Below are 20,365 nucleotides of genomic sequence, written 5' to 3' on the forward strand. Positions count from 1 at the left end.
AAGGAACTTCTCTTCAAACTAAAACTCCATGCCTTTTTTTGTGTGAGTGATCAAACGAATGAACAGAACCAAGGGCTGCTGCCCCTAAATATTGTGTGATGAAAATAACCTGGGATTATCATCAATGATACTTCTGTAATGAACATAACTTGCAGTTGCTGTTGCTCTGTACTGAAAATTATTTGCACCTCAAGACTGATATTATTGCTGTTACAGAAGTAAATGCAAACACTTATATAAATGCTACTTTATTTAAAATCTAAAATATTGCATATTCAATTAGCAAAGATATTGATACAGAATTCCTGTAACAGTAACATACATCAATGGATCTTCTGATCATTTTTTGTTTCCTATATATGATTTATGAACCATCACCTTGGACCTGTAGTGGATGTATCTTTGATATAGTTTGAACCCTCTGTCCTATATTAAAATGCAAAATATAAATAGTCCTAGTGATGTAAACCAATTTGCTTGTCATTAAATACTCACACTGTATTTCTAAAGAAGTATTTTATGATAATCCAGATGGGAATGTTAACTTTCTTCATTCCAGAAAAATCAAAGCAATATTTTGTAAAATTGCATTTGTGATTTGAGGAGATCACAACAAAGTTAATTTAGATTATCTGTTTGTATGCAAATTTTGGATCTTACTGTGTGCAAGTCAGATGGGTGTTCCTAGATTCCAACTGTGATTGAATTTCTAAAGTACTTCATTAGCTGTGAGACATCTTGAGGTTGCGAAAGATGCAAGTTCTTTCTTGTCTTTTATCATCTTAGTCACTGAGGTTAGTGATCTGAACATACTCTTTCCCACATCAATGTCTCACCCCAAAGCAAAATTATTACAATTGGATTACAAAAAAAAATAGGCTTAGGAAATTTCAGAAACTTTGAGCTATTTATCATTGTAAGGTTTTGAGCAATTATGAAGATGAAATCATTCGCACTTCATAGACTGATCGAACATGGAGCAAAAACAGAGGCTGCTCTATGGAGGCATTCATTCAATACAGAATGAGCCAAGACTTATTGTTCTTGTCATCTCTCAGCTAAGTCTTCACATTTACTCATTGCTGTTGGAATCTTTGTTTCCTGCACAAATTTTCTCTTTTTTGTAGGTCTCCTCCAGGAACTTTTTGTAGTTGATTTTGCCTTCCAGGTTTTCGTCAAATTTTGACATGATGTGATATACTTCATCCTCATTCAGGAGCAGGTCACAGAGTTTGAGCACAGCACGAAACTCTGGCAGAGATAAGTAACCACTGCTGGTGTTGTCCAACTTCTTAAACGCTCTGCGTAAGGATTTCCACTCTCCTTTTAACTGTGGAGTTTAGGTGAAGATAAATATTTAAATTTAATTACTCACAAAGGTGTCTATGTTGCTGTATTACAATAATAGTTTCTAACAGACCTGACCACATCCCTGGTAGAGGGGGTCCAATTCTCAAGAGTACTTAGCAATGGACAATTAATGCTGAGCAGGCCAACAGTGCTCATATCCATGAGCCATCATGCCGCCCTATGTTGAAAGCTCTTCAGTGCACTCCTGACTTGTGTTTTATAGATCATGGGATGGGCTTTGGGGAGTTACTCACAACAGAATTCCTAGCTTCTCATCTGTTCCTGTAGCCATAGTATTATATGATTGTTCCAGTTCAGTTTTTAGTCAATTATACCCCAGGCTGTTGATAGAGGGAGATTCAGCAATGGTAATGCATTGAATAACAATGGGAGATGGTTAGATTCTCTCTTGCTTTTTTATATTCATTCACAGGATGTGGGCATTGCTGACTAAGCCAGCATTTATTGCTCATCCCTTTTTGTCCTCATGAAGGTTGGAGTGAGCTGAAACCATTTATTGGAGATAATTCTTGGCTTCTGCTTGTGTGGCACAAATGTTAATGCCACTTTTCAGCTCAAGTCTGGATATTGTCCAGCTCCAGATCCATATGGACACACTACTACAGTATCTGAGGAGTCACACAGGGTGCTGAACATTGTGCAATCATCAACAAACATCCTTACTTCTGACCTTACTTTGGAATGAAGCAGCTGAAGATGTTTGAGAAACCAGAATAAGATAAATTCAAACCTCTCGAAAGGTTATCAGGCTGGAGAGGACTACAGAAGTGGTGATGACATGGAAGGATCTGAAAACAAGGATGAGACTGTAACTTTCTGTAACTTATATCATTACCTTTTTTCGGAGCCTGGTTGTGATGCTGTCCAGCCCTGTCCCTTGATGATCAGTAAAGTGAGTATTAGGATGCTGCAGGACTGCCAGCATGTTGCTTCCCTCCCGCCAATGTTGCCTGCGCATTGCAAATGGCTTCAAGAAGTCCAGGTAATAAACCCTGATGGCCAAGTTAAGAAAAGAATCAGCAGCTGAGAGACATTTTACATTTACAGCAAAGCTAATCTTACATTTTAAAATCTCAAATAAATTATTTTACTTCCTTTAGTTGATTTAAAAATGATGGAAGCAACAACCCAGCTGTGACTGGATAAAAATGCACTGAAAACCTGTACTATTCACTAATGGTACATCTGTACCTAAAGATATTTCTTTGCCTCCCATAATAGTTGTCCCTAAAGATGGGGGATTTTAGTTCAATCACTTCAGTCAGTGATTGGATTTGAAAGTACTGAAGTGAGTAAAATAGAGATTTGGAAAATTGTGTCATAATGATGCAGATACCCTGAAGTACCCTGATCTGTGTGTACCAGAAGAACATGCAACACTGTGCTGAGTTGCTCCTGTGTGCCAGTAGATTTAGGTGATCATATTTGCTATCCTGGGTTGAATGCTAATGTGCTGTGAATGTCGAGGTCGAAGAGCCACCCTCTAGTCTTCCCTGTCTTTCAGGTAAAGGACTCTCTTGCTCTGAGCATTAGAAATCAGCTAACCCCAAAAACAAACAGGTCAGAAGAAGAATACTCCTGCTGTAAGTGCTGACCGCCAACCACTGTCAAAGCGAAACAGGACAAAAGGATTTCACTGGTTGCCAAACAAGGAATCCCAAAATTGACTGTAACTACCAGCACTCCGATCTCTACTCACAAAGCACCCAGAAAGATTGATCCATATATCTTTTAACTTTTCTTTTGTGCTCACTGTTCATTTTTAATCTGTGAGTATGACAGTAATTGATTGTTTTTGCATTTAGTAACTAAAACTCACTCTGTTGTTAACTCAAGAAAGCCTGGTTAAACTGCTGCCTTTTAAAACAAAAGAATCATTTGGCCAGGGACAAAGATATCCCTGGGGAGATGATCCTTTCTCAAGCAAACTTGTTGGGACTAACTGAGTGAACTGAAAAAAAAAACCCTGAAAAACCTGTTCATTCCTCCTTGCCTGGGATCTGGTTATAATAGCAGTAAGTACATCAATGGCACTGTTAGGGAGAAAGGTCTAGGATTTTAATCCAATTATAGTGAAGGATAGTTCCAAGGACATGTAGCTTGGAGGAAAACCAGCTGGTAGTGGTGATCCTATGTCCTCTTAGGTGGCAGAGATCATGGGTTTGGAAAGTGCTGTTGAAGAAGACAAGGTGAGTTGCTGCAATGATACACACTGCTGTTCTTTTTTAATGTGATAAGTGATTTGGCGTTTCTCTACTATGGAGTTCAGTTCTGGACATATGCACTGACTACTCCTTTTCCATACTAAAGAACTAAGGACAGCCAATGGTTTAACTTGGATTTGCCTGTCTCACTGTGTATTTGTTTCAGACTGGTATTTTTACATAATAGTGCCATTAAGCCAATCAGATACAGTTCACCACTGATTCCCATTTCAACCCAACAACAATAAGACCAGAAGATATGGGAGCAGAATTAGGGCATTCAGCCCATCGAGTCTACTTCACCATGGCTAGCTTGTTTCTAAACCCCAGCTTCCTGTCTTCTCCCCATAATCCTGGATCCCCTTACTAATCAAAAAGCTATCTTCTCTGTCTTAATGACTTGGCCTCTTACTGTTGCAATTCATCACGCTCTGGCTGAAGTCCTTCTCATCTCAGTTCCAAAGGGTTGTCCCTTCACTCCGAGGCCGCGCCTCCAGATTCTAGTCTCTCCTACAAGTGAAAACACCTACTTCATGCCCATTGCCTCCAGGCCTCTCAATATTGTCAGTTTCAATGAGATCCCCCTGCATTCTTCTAAACTCCAATGTGCACAGACCCAGAGTCCTCAACCAATCCTTCATTCCCAGGATCATTCTTGTGAACCTCCTCTGGATCCCCTCCAATGCCAGCACATCCTTCCTTCCTTATACATGGACCTAAAACCGCTCAGAATATTCCAAACATGGTCTGAGCAGAGCCTTATACACCCTCAGCAGTACATCTTTGCTCTTGTACTCTAGCCCTCTTGAAATAAATGCTAACATTGCATTTGCCTTCCTAATTGCCAACCGAACCTGCATGTTAACCATAAAAAGAATCCTGAACTAAGACTCCCAAGTCCTTTTGTGCTTCACATTTCCAAAACCTTTCACATTTAGAAAATAATCTATGCCTCTGACACTGGCATTCAACATGTGTCAACCTCTAAGAATCCTCATGAGACATCTCTGATCCACGTACAGCATGATTCTGCACTTCAATACTGTGGCAGAAACTATCGTTGTAATGCCACAGCAAGCACACTTTGTGTTCAGGGCCACAGACCAGGCTGAACCTTGAGGCTGCTCACTTTGCTCTCTTGGCACTCACTCACTCGCATTGGGCTTATCTGGATGCCTACAGAACCCCTGCCTTGTTATCATCTTGCCTCTCAGCCAAGATATCAGGTGCGCAATATTGCAGCACGACTTGGCCATTTAGCTCAGTCACAAAGCCAGGAAGCTTGACATGGTTGTCAGCATTCCTCTGTCAAGTCAAAGGGGGTAGAAGAGTTTTGTTAAAGGGGGTGTCCCAGCGCAATAAGTCAAGGGCAGCCTCCAGGAGTTTGGAAATGGTTAGTAAGCCTCTCAGGGCAATTAGTGTCAGGATTCTTTTCTTATAAAGAGTGAGGAGCCAAATAACAGGCAGCTCACTATACATCCTGACTCTTGGTGCGCTATTGCAGGCTACTTTCCTCCTGAAGTGAGAGAGTGTGTGTGTGTGTGTGTGTGTGTGTGTGTGTGTGTGTGTGTGTGTGTGTGAGTGAGAGAGAGAGAAAAAGAGACATGCATTAAGGGAGATGAAAGTGGATGGCACAGCTGTATTGTGCAGTTGGGGTGATTAGCCAAGGTGGTTAGCACAGAGGGCATGTTAGTCGAGTCGAGGGTGGGCTCGGTGACAGCAAGTGAAGAAAGGCATTAGTGAGATTGGTAGAGTTTGAGCCTTGGTGAGAGGTGAGTGCAGTCGCAATAACATAGTGAGTATGAGAAGATGTATTTCTTAAACTGGCAGAGTTGAGAAGCTTATTGACCTTCTCCCTACGTTGCTGTGTGTTCCTCCAGAGACAGCTGTGACTGCATTGACCCAGGAGACAATCTTAGACTAGGACAGCATGGTCTGGTGTCATGGACTCCACTGCCGGTCCTGGTGAGAATATTTCCCACCTCTGCACCGCCCCATCCAGCAGGATCTTTGTATAAACATCTGCAAAACAGTTTATGGACCAGGCCAGACATCCTCAAAACATTTCAAGAAATTAGCCCAGACCCTAACTTTGCTAGTTATTTTAAGCAAGCGTAAAGCAGATATTCTAGGAGAGATGTCACTGTCAAACCACTTAGTTTTAAACAAAACTGAATTTATTTACAAGATTACTAAATGAAACACAAACAAAAGAGAACGGAATTCAAAATAAGTTAACCTCTCTGAAAACCCAACAGAGCAGCCTAACTTAATGATGATGTTCCAAATACTTGCAACATTCTTACAGGAGATCTTTCAGAGAGAGGTTCAGCATGGTTCTGCTTCATTCATGTAGCCGTTTCTTAGATCAGCAGCCTCAAAACACCTGACTGCTTTCAGTGAATAGCCAGACTGCTAAAACCAAACCAAACCAGAGAAAAGCTTTCCCCTTTCATTGCACAAGTTTTTTTTTAAACTTGAAAGCCTTGTGACTGAGGCAGTATCTGTTAGCTATAATCAAACTGGCCTAAAACCCTTCAAACCCAGACATCTTGGCCTCTGTGCTTTTATGACCTCTCTGAAAAATGACAAGGACAACATAACCTTGTTAAAGCATCATCATGACAGGGTGCCAATCTTTCCTTCTTTCCTATGTCATTGAGCCATTGAGTGTACTTAAGACAGAGATCATTAGGTTCTTGAATAGCAAAGTTACCAAGGGTTATGGGGAGAAGGCTGGAGAATGGGGTTGAGAAACATATAGCCAAAATCAAATGGTGGAAGAGACATGATGGGCCAAATGGCCTACGTCTGCTCCTATAGCTTATTGTCTATATCTTATATCATGTACATGTGTCAGGTAGCATGCCTAGCAGCTCTGCATTGACAGTGCTTATTTGGTGCACAGTGACCTTTCACAGGTGGCACCAGTTCTAGGAATACTGGTGAGGTATCCCAGCACTACCAAGTTGCTCTGGCTACAGCGAGAGGTAAAATAGAGCTAGAATCAGACAAGGGGGTGGCATGGGGATGGAGTAGATAGTTAATGAGTCATGTTCAGTAAGATGCATTGAAATAATTTGCTCACAGAGAGAACCACCACAAAACTCAATGAAACCAACACTTGGCCAAAAATAAAGATTCAGTCCTACGTTTCCTTTTGTCCTTTCTTTCTACACCCCAGAGCTTTCATCATGTAGACATGTATTCCTGATCATCCTGACATCTACCTCAATTAGAAGGAAGGAAGATATTAGAGGAATCAGGGATGTGGTGATTGTAACTACAGTCAAAAAAGGAAACAGTAACTACTGAGGAGTCATCCTGCTCCCTGCCATAGGGAAGCTCATTGCAAGCATTCCCCTCAACTACTTCCTCCCAGGAGGTGAGGAACTCCTTTGAGACTCAATGCAATTTCCACCCATCGAGAGGCAGACTTTCACCGCATGGCAAATTGTAGGTAATGGCATAAATTACTGCACATAGACTTTGTGACCTCTCAAAAGGCCTTGGCTCTGGTCTAAGGAGCATTCTCCTCAGATTTGGTTTGCCTCAGAAATGTGTGTGACCATCTTTACTGTGAATGGCATGGTGGTTCAGTGATTAGCAGTGCTGCCTCATAGCATCAGGGACCCAGGTTCAAGTCCAGCCTTCAGGCGACTGTCCATGTGGAGTTTGCACATTCACCCCATGCTGCATGGGTTTCCTCAGATGCTCTGGTTTCATCCCATAGTCCAAAGATGTGTAGGTTAGGTGGATTGACCATGCTAAATTGGTCCAGCTGGTGGCCAGGGATTAACAAACTAGGTGGGTTAGACATGGGAAATGCATATAAGCATAAGGTTGGGGGAGAGGTTTGAGTGGGATGCTCTTTAGAGGGCAGTGTAGACTTGATGGGCCAAATGACCTACTTCCACACTGTTGGGATTCTATGCCTCTACATACTTTACAATGGCATGCAAACTGTGATTCTCACCAAAGTAACCACCACTCAGTGAAAACTGGAATTAACCTTCATGGCGTCATTGCACTAAATCTCTTCTCCATTTCCCGTGCTGCAATCCTGGACCTCATCTCCAATTAATTATCAACAAGTATGGAAGTAATTTACAGTGCAGGCAGAACCTAGTTAACCCATGGTGCCTTTAATCCAAAACCAAACACATTCCAACTTCAGCCATTGAGTTGCAGTTGTCAGATGACATGCATGTATTCTCACTCAAAGACTGAACTCCAGGACATGATTGATGGTTTCTCTAAAGTATGTCCGAAAATGTGCCATACAGAAACATCCCAGAAAACTAAAGCCCCCTTTTGTAAGCAGTTCCAAAATCTCCCTGCTGACTAAGGTTAACAATTTTATCCTGGGAAATGTGGACCAATTACTATACCTTGGGAGTCCCTCTCAACTAAAGCATACATAGTTTACAAAATCTATCATTGCCTCAAATGTGCCAGCTCAGCCTTCAACCAACTGAGGAAAAGAATATTTGAGGACCAGCATATCAAACCTAAGACTAAGGTCATGGTTCACTAGGCAGCAGGGATCCTCGTGCTCTTCTATGCTGCAGCGACCTAAGCAATCTGCAGTAAGCACCTCAAAACAATGAAGAACCATCACCAGTTCCTTATAAGATCCTCAGAATCAACATATCCAGCATCAAGGTGCTAATTACTCAAAACCAGCTCTGCTGATTCAGACATGTTATTTGTATTCCTGACACCAGGCTCCTGTAGTAATTGCACTACTTGGAACTCAATTGTGATGGGAAATACCATGAAGACAACAAGGATGCTTTAGAAACATCCTTAAAGAATCCCTGAAGTAGTCAAATACTCTGCTGATTCATGGGAGATCCTGGCTTTTGACCAACTCAAATGCAGAAGGCTCATTCAAGATGGCAACATCAAAAGATATTGTTGAGAACATGCAGAGGCAAAGTCAAGGCAACAGAAGGAATGCACAAACCTCCAAAGAACCCATCCATCCAACCCTTCAAGCAGGGCCTGTCCCACATGTGACAGAATGTGCAGATCACAATTGGATTTTTCAACTACCTTGGAACTCAAACTCGAGAAGGAGCATGTCATGCACGATTTCAAAGGACTTCCCAAGGAAAGGGTGTTGGCTGAAACATTTGAAGAGGTGGTTTGACATAATACCATAAGACCACAAAAACAGGAACCTGAATAGGCCATTTGCCCGCTCAAGTCTGTTCTGCCATTCAACAGGATCATGGCTACTCCTCACGTCCATTTTCCAGCTTTATCCACAATCTTGGGAATCTCACAATCTTAGACATTCAATAAGGAATCCAACATATTGGAAACATACATCGAAAGTCAGCACCTTAAAGGATTTACATATAGACCTTAAGGGGCTACTTAAACTATAAACCTAATTTGTGACAGACTTTTATTGACCTCTTGTGTGCATCCATTTTGGGTTCTGAGCAGAAAGCCAATCCCAAACAAAGAGTCACAATAATGCAGAAAAGCTGCATACAATGGCTACAGCCATTTCAGGAATGCCTATTAGATTGTGAATCAATTTTCATTATTTTAAATATAGCATTTAAACATTTAATTGGTGAATTTCTTTATAAATACATAAAATAAGATAGTATGGGCCATTTGGGCTTTCAAAATTCCTTCACTGATCTTTGACCTCAGTTCCACTTTCCTATCTGGATCATATCCCTTTAAAATCCATCTTAGCCTTTAATACACTCAATGACAAAGGATCTGCGGGCCTTTGAGATAGAGAATTCCAAAAATTCAAACCTTCTCCTCATTATCTCGGTTCTAAATGATCAAGTTCTTATCCTGCCATCATGCCCCTAGTTGTAGATTCTACAGCCAGTGGGAAAAAAAAACTCTCAGCATCTACCCTGTCAATGTTTTCATGTACATTTATGTTTTCATTGTTTGTGGGGACAAAGGACTGTACAGCCCCTTTCCCAAAGTATTCTTGACGCTTAGAGCCTCCAAAGTTTCAATTCAAATATTTCAAAAACGTTAACTTTTTACTTTTTATGTCCAGTATTTATTGTTTTCTTCTGTTGTGCATTTAAAATTCCACTGGGTTTGCTCATTAAACATATCCTTTTCAAATAAGATCACAAGGTGACTTAAAATAATTTGCATTCATCAATGGTAAGATACAGACAAGGCCACAAGGATTATAAAAAATAGCAATACTGTAGATGCTGGAAATCCGAAACACAGCAGAGGATATTTGAAGCACTCAGCAAGTTAGCCAACATCTGTGGAAATAAAAGAAGTTAATATCTCAAGTGGTTCGTCCTTCAATAGTTGTTGTGTCTGTGACCTTAACTTCAGTCACTCCACAGATGTAAAGATGCAATGAATATTGCTCCGAAAACCTTAAACTGAAGCTTAAAGTGTGAATGATAATAAATGAACGTAAGTAATCAGAGATGGATTAGGGAATTCTGTTCCTCCACGCTGCACTACATTCCACACAAATAATGGCTGATCCCAACTTTCTTGTCTGCTCCCATATCCCTTGATTCCCTGAGAGATCAAAACTATTCCTTGGTCTCAGTCTTTGACATACTCAACAACGTAGCATCTACAATCATTGTGATAGACAATCCCAAAGAATTTGAATGGGATTGACAAACAATTGAAATTGACAGAAATTGCCTTGCAATCCCAGGAATATCTTAGCTTCTCGGCAACCTCTGCCTAACTAGTGGCACATCTTCACTCACAAAGACACAAGCACGGACACATGTATTATGCCCATAAATCATCAACACATTGGTAAGATCAATTAAATAAGCATTGCCCCTTAGAATATTAGCTGTGGCTCAGTTAATAGTTGGAGCATCAAGTTGAGCTCATACAGGATGATGGTGAGACCTCTTCTGCTTACTGTGTGCAGTTCAGGTCACCCTGTTACAAAAAAGATATTGATAAACTGGATAGGGTTCAGAAAATATTTACCAGGATGTTGCCGGGAATAGAGGGCTTGAATTATAAAAATAGGCTGGATAGGTTAGGACTTTTTTCACTTGAGCAGAGGAGTTTGAGGGGTGACCTTACAGAAGCTTATAAAATCATAAGGGGCATAGATAAGGTGATTGGCAACTATCTTTTCCCTAAGATGGGGTGGAAGGTGGGGTGTGGAAGTGGGTTTCAAAACTAGGGGTATATTTTTAAATTGAGAGGAGAAAGATTTAATGGCAGCAAGCTTTTTGCCCAGGGACTGGTTAATATGTGGAATGACCAGCCAGAGGAAGTGAGCGATGCAGGCACAGTTGCAACGTTTAAAGAGCATTTGGATAGGTACATGAATAGGAAATTTGGGCAAATGTAGGCAAGTGGGACTAGTTTAGTGGGAACATAGTTCACATGGACTTATTGGACTGAAGGGTCTGTTTCCATGCTGTATGACTCTATGACTCCAGTATCACACTTGCCTTTGGAATAATAAGGTTCCAGTTCCCATTCCAGGTTTTGAAAACAGAAACCAAAGCTGACACTCTATGTTGAGGAAGCATTGTGCTGTGGCTTGGGTGACATTACACTAAGGCCCATAGTCACCCTTTCTTAAGGAGAGATGTAAATGCGTTGGTGGCAGTTCAAAGGATGTTTCCTCGGTTGATACTGAGCTAAGTCGGTTGCCTTATTAGGAAAGGTTGAACCGAACAAATTTATTTTCACTAGAGTTTAGAAGATTGAGGGATGACTTGACTGAAGTGGCTAAGATGGTCTTAACAAGGTGGACATGGAAATGATGTTTCCTCTTGGGGGTGAGTCCAGAATTAAAAGGCAATGTTGAAAAATAATGAGTTGCCTTTTAAAGACAGAGATGGAAATTCTTTTTGCTCAGAGGGCTGTGCAATTTTGGAACTTGCTGTCTCAGAAGGCAGTGGAGATGAGGTCATTATATGTTTTTAACGAGAAGGTAGATGGATTTTTGTTAGGAAATGGAATCAATAGCTGTCAAGAGTAGATGAAATTATGGAATTTGGAACACAAACAGGTCAGCCATGTTCATACTGAATGATAGAGCAGAATTGAAGGATTGTACAACCTATTTATGCTCCTCACTTGTACATTTGTATGAATCTGTACAAGATCCGATTACACTAGTTCACCTAAGGATGGGGAAGTTATCCCCAGTGTTCACCAATATTTAATCCTCAACCTACATCTTAGAAGGAACAAATTATTTAGTTATTGTCACAGTGCTATTTGTGAGAGTTTAAAGTGCAAACGAGCTGCCATGTTTTCTACATTACAACATTTACTACACTTCATTGGCTGCAAAGCAGTTTAAAATACTACACAAATGCACAGATATGAATAAAATATGCACACTTCAATCTGGAAAGCATTCATGCAATTAAGTCCTGTTGTTGAATTCCCATCTACTATAGTTCAGCGGTGTGGTACTAACTGAACACTGAGTACTTGAAGTGGATATCACAGATGGACTTAAGGAAAAGCTAGATTAAGGAGAAAGGAATAGAAAATTACATCAAGAGGAACAGATAAAATAAACTGAATGGGAGGAGGTTGCTGTAGACCGTCTACACATTAGGCCAAAAGGCCTGTTTTTATGCTATTAAATTTTATGCAGCCCAATGTTATTTTGGATTTATTAATTTGTCTGGTCCTTTTTCACTCTTGGGAACTGTTCGCATCACTGCCAGTCTGCAGGGCTCTTATAAGGCCAACTTTGCTTAACCTTGTCAGCTGTTTCAATGTAATGTTTAACTTTCTGGGCAATTAACAATCCATTCTCAAACCCGGGTGTCTTAGCTCTGAAATATGTTAAAGGAGATTTTAATGTGTGCCTATGCATCCCCCTCTCTCTGAGTCTCAATTCAGAGAGTGAACATAGTTGACCTTACCGGCCATCTCCATTGATTTCGAATTTCTTTGCCAGCATCTCACACTCGTATTCATTCAAATTCATACACAATTCAGTCAAGATATCTTTAAACTCTTCTTTGCTGACAAAGCCAGTGCTGTAAGGGTCAAGCTCCTGAAATTCTTTTCTAAGATCATCCCACAAGTAGTCCACCTGCAAGTTGCAAAAGTTAAATCAACAATGTCAACTCGGCTTAGCAACATTGCATTATGTACCAGTATTTATAAATCCTTGTGCAAATTTAAACTTTGGATGTTCACACGTTAGAAACAAACTGTAAGCAGCATGCGAAAGCAAGATAAGTTTTGGTGTAATACAGACCAAATTTTAAGATTTCAGCATGGTGTCATAGAGTCATACAGCACAAAACCAGATCCTTCAGTGCAATCAGTCCATGCTGAACATAACACCAAACTAAACTAGCCCCACCTGCCTGCTCTTGGCCCATATCCCTCCAAATCTTTCCTATTCATATTCTTATCTAAGTGCCTTTTACACATTGTAATTATATCTACATCCACCACTTCCTCAGGAGGTTCATTCGACATGCAAACCACCCTCTGTGTAAAATATTTGCCCCTCATGTCTTTTTCAAATATCTCTCCTCTCACCTTAAGAATGTGCCCTCTAGTCTTGAAATACCCCATCCTGGGGAAAGGACAACTGCTATTTACTCTATCTGTACTCCTCATTATTTCATAAACTTCTGTAAGGTCACCTCTCAACCTCCTACGCTCCATTGAAAACAATCCCAGCTTATCCAGCCTTTCTTTATAAGTCAAACCTGCGACATCCTGGTAAATCTCTTCGGAATCCTCTCCATCTTAATAATATCCTTCCTATCACTGGGCAACCAGGATGGACACAGTATTTCAGAAGAGGCCTCACCAATGCCCTGTAACACCTCAACATGACTTCCACCTCATAAATTCAAAGGACTGAGCAATGAAGGCAAGCAATGAGTTCTATCTTTGGAACAGCAATTCGACCAGTTCACCTTTGCTCCCACTCTTATAATTTTCAATCAGTTAAACATCATAGCACCAACATTCAAAGTCCTTAGTGAATTATGCTGTCATATGTCATTTACAGATTAGATGTGCAGATGACAGTAAGTTAGTCATAGAGTCATAGACATAGAGATGTACAGCATGGAAACAGACCCTTCGATCCAACCTGTCCACGCCGACCAGATATCCCAACCCCATCTAGTCCAAACTGCCAGCACTCGGCCCACGTCCCTCCAAACCCTTCCTATTCATACACCCATCCAAATGCCTCTTAAATGTTGCAATTGTACCAGCCTCCACCACATCCTCTGGCAGCTCATTCCATACACTCTGCGTGAAAAAGTTGCCCCTTAGGTCTCTTTTATATCTTTCCCCTCTCACCCTAAACCTATGCCCTCTAGTTCTGGACTCCCTGATCCCAGGGAAAAGACTTTGTCTATTTATCCTATCCATGCCCCTCATAATTTTGTAAACCTCTATAAGATCACCCCTCAGCCTCCGACGCTCCAGAGAAAACAGCCCCAGCCTGTTCAGCCTCTCCCTGTAGCTCAGATCCTCTGACCCTGGCAACATCCTTGTAAATCTTTTCTGAACCCTTTCAAGTTTGACAACATCTTTCCGATAGGAAGGAGACCAGAATTGCACACAATACTACAACAGTGGCCTAACCAATGTCCTGTACAGCCGCAACATGACCTCCCAACTCCTGTACTCAATGCTCTGACCAATAAAGGAAAGCATACCAAACGCCTTCTTCACTATCGTATCTACCTGTGACTCCACTTTCAAGGAGCTATGAACCTGCACTCCAAGGTCTCTTTGTTCAGCAACACTCCCTAGGACCTTACCATTAAGTGTATAAGTCCTGCTAAGATTTGCTTTCCCAAAATGCAACATCTTGCATTTATCTGAATTAAATTCCATCTGCCACTTCTCAGTCCATTGGCCCATCTGGTCCAGATCCTGTTGTAATCTAAGGTAACCCTCTTTGCTGTCCACTACACCTCCAATCTGCAAACTTACTAACTGTACCTCTTATGCTTGCATCCAAATCATTTATGTAAATGACGAAAAGTAGAGGTTCAGGGGCTTTAAGCATCCTATTGATCTAGATTTTAAACAGGGGAAGATGCCCATCTGAATCAAAAACAGATTCTCACTTTGGCACGAACACTGTCCACCAGGATATCAGATGCACAGTTGAGGTTTTTTGAACGCATTCGAAAGTCGCAGTCTCCTTTTCTTGGAGGGCTGATTTTGGCATTGGGAAAACAAGCAGATTTAGGAGAGTGACCAAAATGCCTCACAAACTCCAGGAAGTCCAACGTCTTATCCTGGTTGGTGATCAGCGTTTGCCAAAGCTTCCGAATCTCACCACGAGTTACTTCTGGGCAAATATCAAACCTGGTAGGGAATAGGAATGAAAATAAACTGAGGCAGGTTGACACCTTTGGAAATAAAGCAGCAATGCTATTTTAAACAATGGAGATATGTGGCCAGCAAAGATCTCTAAAATGCACTGCATGCCTTTTGAATATCACCCTAATAATATTGTGAGGAGTAATATCTCCATTTCCAGTTCTAATCCCAATTCACATTGCACACCAAGTTACCGTTTCAGAAGTCGGTACATAGTTTCATGGTTCAATCGCCTTGAATTAATTTCATCCAACTCTTCAAATTCTCTCTCAACCTCTTGGTACTGATTACATAACAGCGTTTTAATAATCTGGAAGAGCTGTGGAAAGCAAAGAGAAAAATAAGAGAGCTAAGTCATCTGGTTAACAGCAAACTTGTAAAAGTTCCTGGGTAAATGTGGTCCAGTCCTGCATTTGTAAACAGGATACACAAAGTTTAGTTACTATATTTGGGGTTTTATTCTCAAATAATTCTTAAACCTGTCAATATTTAGCACTTTAATAGCTGTCAAGTAATAACCTATTAATAATTTTGAGGCCACATAATGCATTCTAGTTACCTAATTGATATTTGAACAGGGATAGTGATCGCAGTTAACTAGTTAGCACTCAAAGCATTCATATGCTATTCACTTCTAAAATCTTAATGACGATTGATTTACAAATAATAGTCCAATCTTTTGAGCAGGATCTTACCTTCTGAGGTCTGGGACCATTTTGCGATCCCAATGCCATGGTGAGGTGCCACCTGCTCTTGGAACTGGCCAATGGACAGTTGACCATCCTTAATTTGAATGGGACTGCGGGAAGCAATGGAAGCATTCAGGGGAGACTGCCTGTACAACAGGAGAGGTGGGCTTGCTGCTGTAGGTGAATGACTGCAAGAACACCTCAAGGTGTCCTCTGAACATGACTGTGGATAGCTACAAGACCATCATGAAGGAGGATTGGCATTTCCACTGGATGTCCAGCAGCCACTACTGCAGTCATCAGTGTCATGTCTCTGGTATAAAGAAATTTAAAGGTGGGGGTGGGTCTTCTAGTCCTCTGACCATCTGCCAAGGCTGCCTTCAGCCATCTACCAGGCTGTGGTCTCAATGCACAATCTGTTTGCCCCGGCAGTGTGATCAAATTGCTCTCCATACATTTCATTTCTAATATTCAACAACCTCCACTGCGAGACACATCTAGTGCCAATGCCATCCCAGTACTACTAAGGATGCCCAGAGGCAACATTGTGGTTTTGAGATGATCTAGCAGCATCTTTCCGAAACTGCTCCCCCAACCCTGCCTCTAAAGCTGCATGGATGTGGCTGCCAAGATTCCACCCTTTAAATTCATCCACCATATGAAATGATATTAAAAATATACCTGATCTGGAGTTCTACCATTTCTTCTGTCTTCATCCAGCTGGTTGGATAACTCATTCTCGTGAAACCCTTTAGGCCTTGATATCTTCTCATCAAAAATGCTAGAAACACCTTTCCTGTCCAAAGTGGATATATTAACTATTATTGACAATTGCAACAAAATACAACAGCAGAATCTTCCATCGTCTCTGGCTAGTGGTATTCAGGGACCTGGATTGGGAACTTCCCTAATCATAAATGTAACATGTATTACTTAGTATAGAACACAAGTAGTTTTCACATGATATTAGGAAAGGTTAAAAATGAGTAGACTTCATAGTGGGCGGCACGGTGGCACAGTGGTTAGCACTGCTGCCTCACAGCGCCAGAGACCCGGGTTCATTTCCCGCCTCAGGTGACTAACTGTGTGGAGTTTGCACGTCCTCCCTGTGTCTGCGTGGGGTTCCTCCGGGTGCTCCGGTTTCCTCCCACAGTCCAAAGATGTGCAGGTTAGGTGAATTAGCCATGCTAAATTGCCTGTGGTGTTAGGTAAGGGGTAAATGTAGGGGTATGGGTGGGTTGCACTTCAGCGGGGCGGTGTGGACTTGTTGGGCCGAAGGGCCTGTTTCCACACTGTAAGTAATCTAATCTAATCTAATCGAATCTAATAAAGTCAGAGAGATGAAGGGACATAATCAGCTCAGTTGGGTGTACAACTAGTTTGCAATGTAGAGTAACACAGACGCTGCAGGTTCAATTCCCATATTAGCTGAGGTTGCCATGAAGGCCTTTCCTTCTCAACGTCTTCCCTTACCTGAGGTGACCCTGTTGTTAAACCTGCCATCACCCATCTTTCTGTCTAATAACAGAGCAGCCTTACAGAGTGATAGGATCATGGTGATTTTGCCTTCAGATAGATGAGGATACTTGGACTTATGCTGAGGGTACAAGACTTACAGAGTGAAGCTAGAGTGTGCAGAGGGATGGGGCAAGGTTGAAGATAAGAAATACAGGAAGTAGGCACACTTAAAGGGGGACAGCAGAGAAAGTTTGGTGCATGGGTGCTGAAGTTAGAGCTGGATTAGAAGTTAAGGTGCAGAAGGAACGACAAAGTAGCAGTGGATGAGGGAGAGGTTCAGGAAGGTTTAAGGGAGATCACATCTTGGTAGACTGGGGTGGGATTAGCCATTGTACATGGTTAGCAGTCAGTTTTCCCATTCCTGTTCAAAGCAACTCCACTACTGCAACTAGCCAGAACCAGAAGGGAATGTCCCTCAGACCTGGGGAGAAAGAAGGGGCAGGTGAGTTGAGGCGGATGGAGCAAGCAATAAGAGGAAGCAGAGAGGTGAATAAGGGTAGATTAATGGGACGAGAAAGACGAGAGAATTGGAGGAAACTGGGAAGAAGGTAGCCAAGGAGCAGAAGTCAGTTAAGGAAAGAAAGGAATAGGAGCATGTAATCAGTACTGGGAATGGGATGCATGGGCTATGGAGAAGCAATGTGGAGAGAGGAGATGGAGCCTGGTATTGTCAATTTTGATTGTATGACATTCCATACATCTATTCATGCAGCTTGCTGTTCGACAGCACCAACTGGAAATTAGTCACTCTGTTACTCAACTAGTCAATTCTTGACTGTAAAACAAACATTGTATTTAACCATATACAAGAAGTAATTTCAACCAGCTATGATTGCCTTCTTTTTTCCTCAAGTTGCTCACAACAGTGACAAGTTCCTTGAATTTCCAAGAAAATCTAAAAGAGTTGCCAACTGTACTGAACAGAAAAGTCAAGTGGAGAGAGGGAAAACAGCAGCAAGCCCAGAAAATCATATTAAATAAAAATATGGCCTCCAAAATTAAATGGAGTGCAAACAACTATCAAGGGCTTTTTATGAGAACGTATCAGTTTGGTGAAATAGTCTATGTCCATTTTCATACTGTAATTTTGATATAGTTCTGTTTAATAGTAAAAGAACTAAGTAAGAAGAATATTCTTCTTACTAAAGAATCCCTTCAGGATTTAGAAAGAACTTAAATAGCGATGAAGCGGATGGTTAAATAACGATAGTGAACAGATTTGTTTTCTTCTTATTGGTTCATAGGAAATGAGTGTCACTCACTGGGCCGCATTCATTGCCTGTCTCTAATTACCCAGAAGGCAGTTAAGAGTTAGCCACACTGGTTACCAGGTTGCTACTGATCCAGCTTTTTAATTCCATATTTTGCTGAATTCAAATTACATCATCTGCCACTGTGGGATTATTTCAACCTATTCCCTCAAGAACATCAGCCGGGCGTTCTGGATTGGTAGCCGAGTGACACTATCACTATAGCATGGTCTCCTCTGAAATGATTGATTAGATAATGTGTCACTCACAAAAGAGGCAAATGTAATGATTGAACACCACCTCATGGACACCCACAAAAGTTCTCAAGGACTCTAAAGCAATAAATTGCCATAGAGGGAAATTACATAACTGAGATGCTGAATGAGCGAGCTGTAAGCATTTATGTTTTTAAATATAATTTGTTCACTGATCTTGGATTGAATTACAGAATCAAGCTCACATTTGCTGACTACGTCTAATTTCCTTAAAAGGTGTTGCGTCTTTCATTGAATCATTGTAGCCCCACTCTTACAGCCCTCCAATGTTGGTGATAGACTTCACCCAACAATAATAAAGGAATGGTGATACATGTGAAGTCAGAATGTACATTATTTCAAGAACAGTTATGTGTGATGAGGTTCCCTCAATAATGCTGATTTTTGCCTCCTCAAAAATCATAACCCTCCAGAAACATGTGCCCACACAAAACGCTGTTACCCTTGTCCTAACTTTTCCAAGTCCTGTTAACTCACCAACCCTGCACTTACTGACCTCCAATGCCTCAATTCTCAACTTTATTTTTGAATTCCTCCACGGCCTCACCATTTCCTAACATTGTCACCTCCTTCAGCAGTGCAACCCTCCAAGGTATCAGCAATTTATTAATTCTGGACTCTTCTTGGCCTCTGATTTCAGTTACTCCATGATCAGTAGCAGTGCATTTATCTATCGAAGTCATAAGTTCTGGAACTCCCTCCTTAAACTGCTCCCACTTCTCTACTTCTCTTTCATCTTTATGACTTCCCCTTTACTTGCTTTAATATCCCCTAGTGACTCAGTATTAATTTTTGTTCAATAACAAAAATAACAGTTTTGGGATGTTGTACTATGTTAAAGGCACTACATAAATGCAGTCGTTGCTGTCATAGGGCTACATCATGTTACCGAAGCAAGCTAATATATCTGAGCAGAACTTTGCTCTCAACCGTAATTTCTAAAAATTTGGGGAGCCATTGGAGAATTATCAGCTCTTTCAACATTAAAATACCTTGGTGTAAATTTGCAAGTATGTCAAGCGATCTTGTCCCACTGATTGGGCTTGGATTGATACTAAAATTAGCATCAAGCTAAAATGATATGAAACAATCTGCCATGAAAATTCTTGGACCATTGATGTTGGAGAGGGGTTAAAGCCTGACTCTGAATTGCGTTATCAGTTGGCAGCAACAGAACAATAGCAGGGACACCATTAATATTGTATACTTACCTATAAATAGCAAAAGCAATTGGTAACATGTCATCCTGCCACTCAGAGATACACAACTAATGGCCATTTCTTATTTGGTTTTAGTTTGATGAACTTATTTCATTTCAAAACAGATGTGAATTTACAGAGAAATTGTTGCATCTGTTATGGATGAGAAATGGTTAAAACAAAAACTAATTAACAGAAGCCCTAAACAAAAAGAACAGAGGATGGAGCAAATTAATTTGAAGTGCATTTCATCCTCCATTTTTCGACCTGAACCAAACTTTTGACCATCACTGAATTTGTACTCATCAAGTTCAGCCTTTCTTAATTAATTGTCATGTGATTTAGTAAAAGAAGCCTTTCTCAACAACAGAGCACTGTTCTGCCATCATTGTCTGCCATTGAGAACCGTCCATTTAATGGGAATGGGCAGCACCTACAATACAAACAGCCCCTGATCTGTTCATCTCTCAGGTTCAACTAAGGACAATGTTGATGCTCAGAGGAAAGTGACCTCAGTAAGCG

At 41.1% G+C, this 20,365-nt stretch overlaps 1 protein-coding gene across 1 annotated transcript in view; it reads right to left on the reverse strand.

The window, feature by feature from the left end:
- Positions 1-252: 252 nt before the first annotated feature.
- The window catches only part of LOC140495933 (EF-hand calcium-binding domain-containing protein 6), a 94,269-nt gene continuing 74,156 nt past the window's right edge, over positions 253-20,365 (reverse strand). Inside the window, exons 13-18 of the mRNA XM_072595251.1 lie at positions 16,283-16,397; positions 15,107-15,231; positions 14,654-14,897; positions 12,464-12,636; positions 2,207-2,363; positions 253-1,330 (exon numbers count right to left, since the gene is read on the reverse strand). Of these exons, the coding sequence (XP_072451352.1) occupies positions 1,073-1,330; positions 2,207-2,363; positions 12,464-12,636; positions 14,654-14,897; positions 15,107-15,231; positions 16,283-16,397 (1,072 nt within the window). The 3' untranslated portion in view covers positions 253-1,072. The remainder of the gene's footprint in view (positions 1,331-2,206; positions 2,364-12,463; positions 12,637-14,653; positions 14,898-15,106; positions 15,232-16,282; positions 16,398-20,365) is intronic.

The sequence above is a fragment of the Chiloscyllium punctatum genome, chromosome 2 (genome assembly GCF_047496795.1).
Source record: "Chiloscyllium punctatum isolate Juve2018m chromosome 2, sChiPun1.3, whole genome shotgun sequence".
Classification (NCBI taxonomy): domain Eukaryota; kingdom Metazoa; phylum Chordata; class Chondrichthyes; order Orectolobiformes; family Hemiscylliidae; genus Chiloscyllium; species Chiloscyllium punctatum.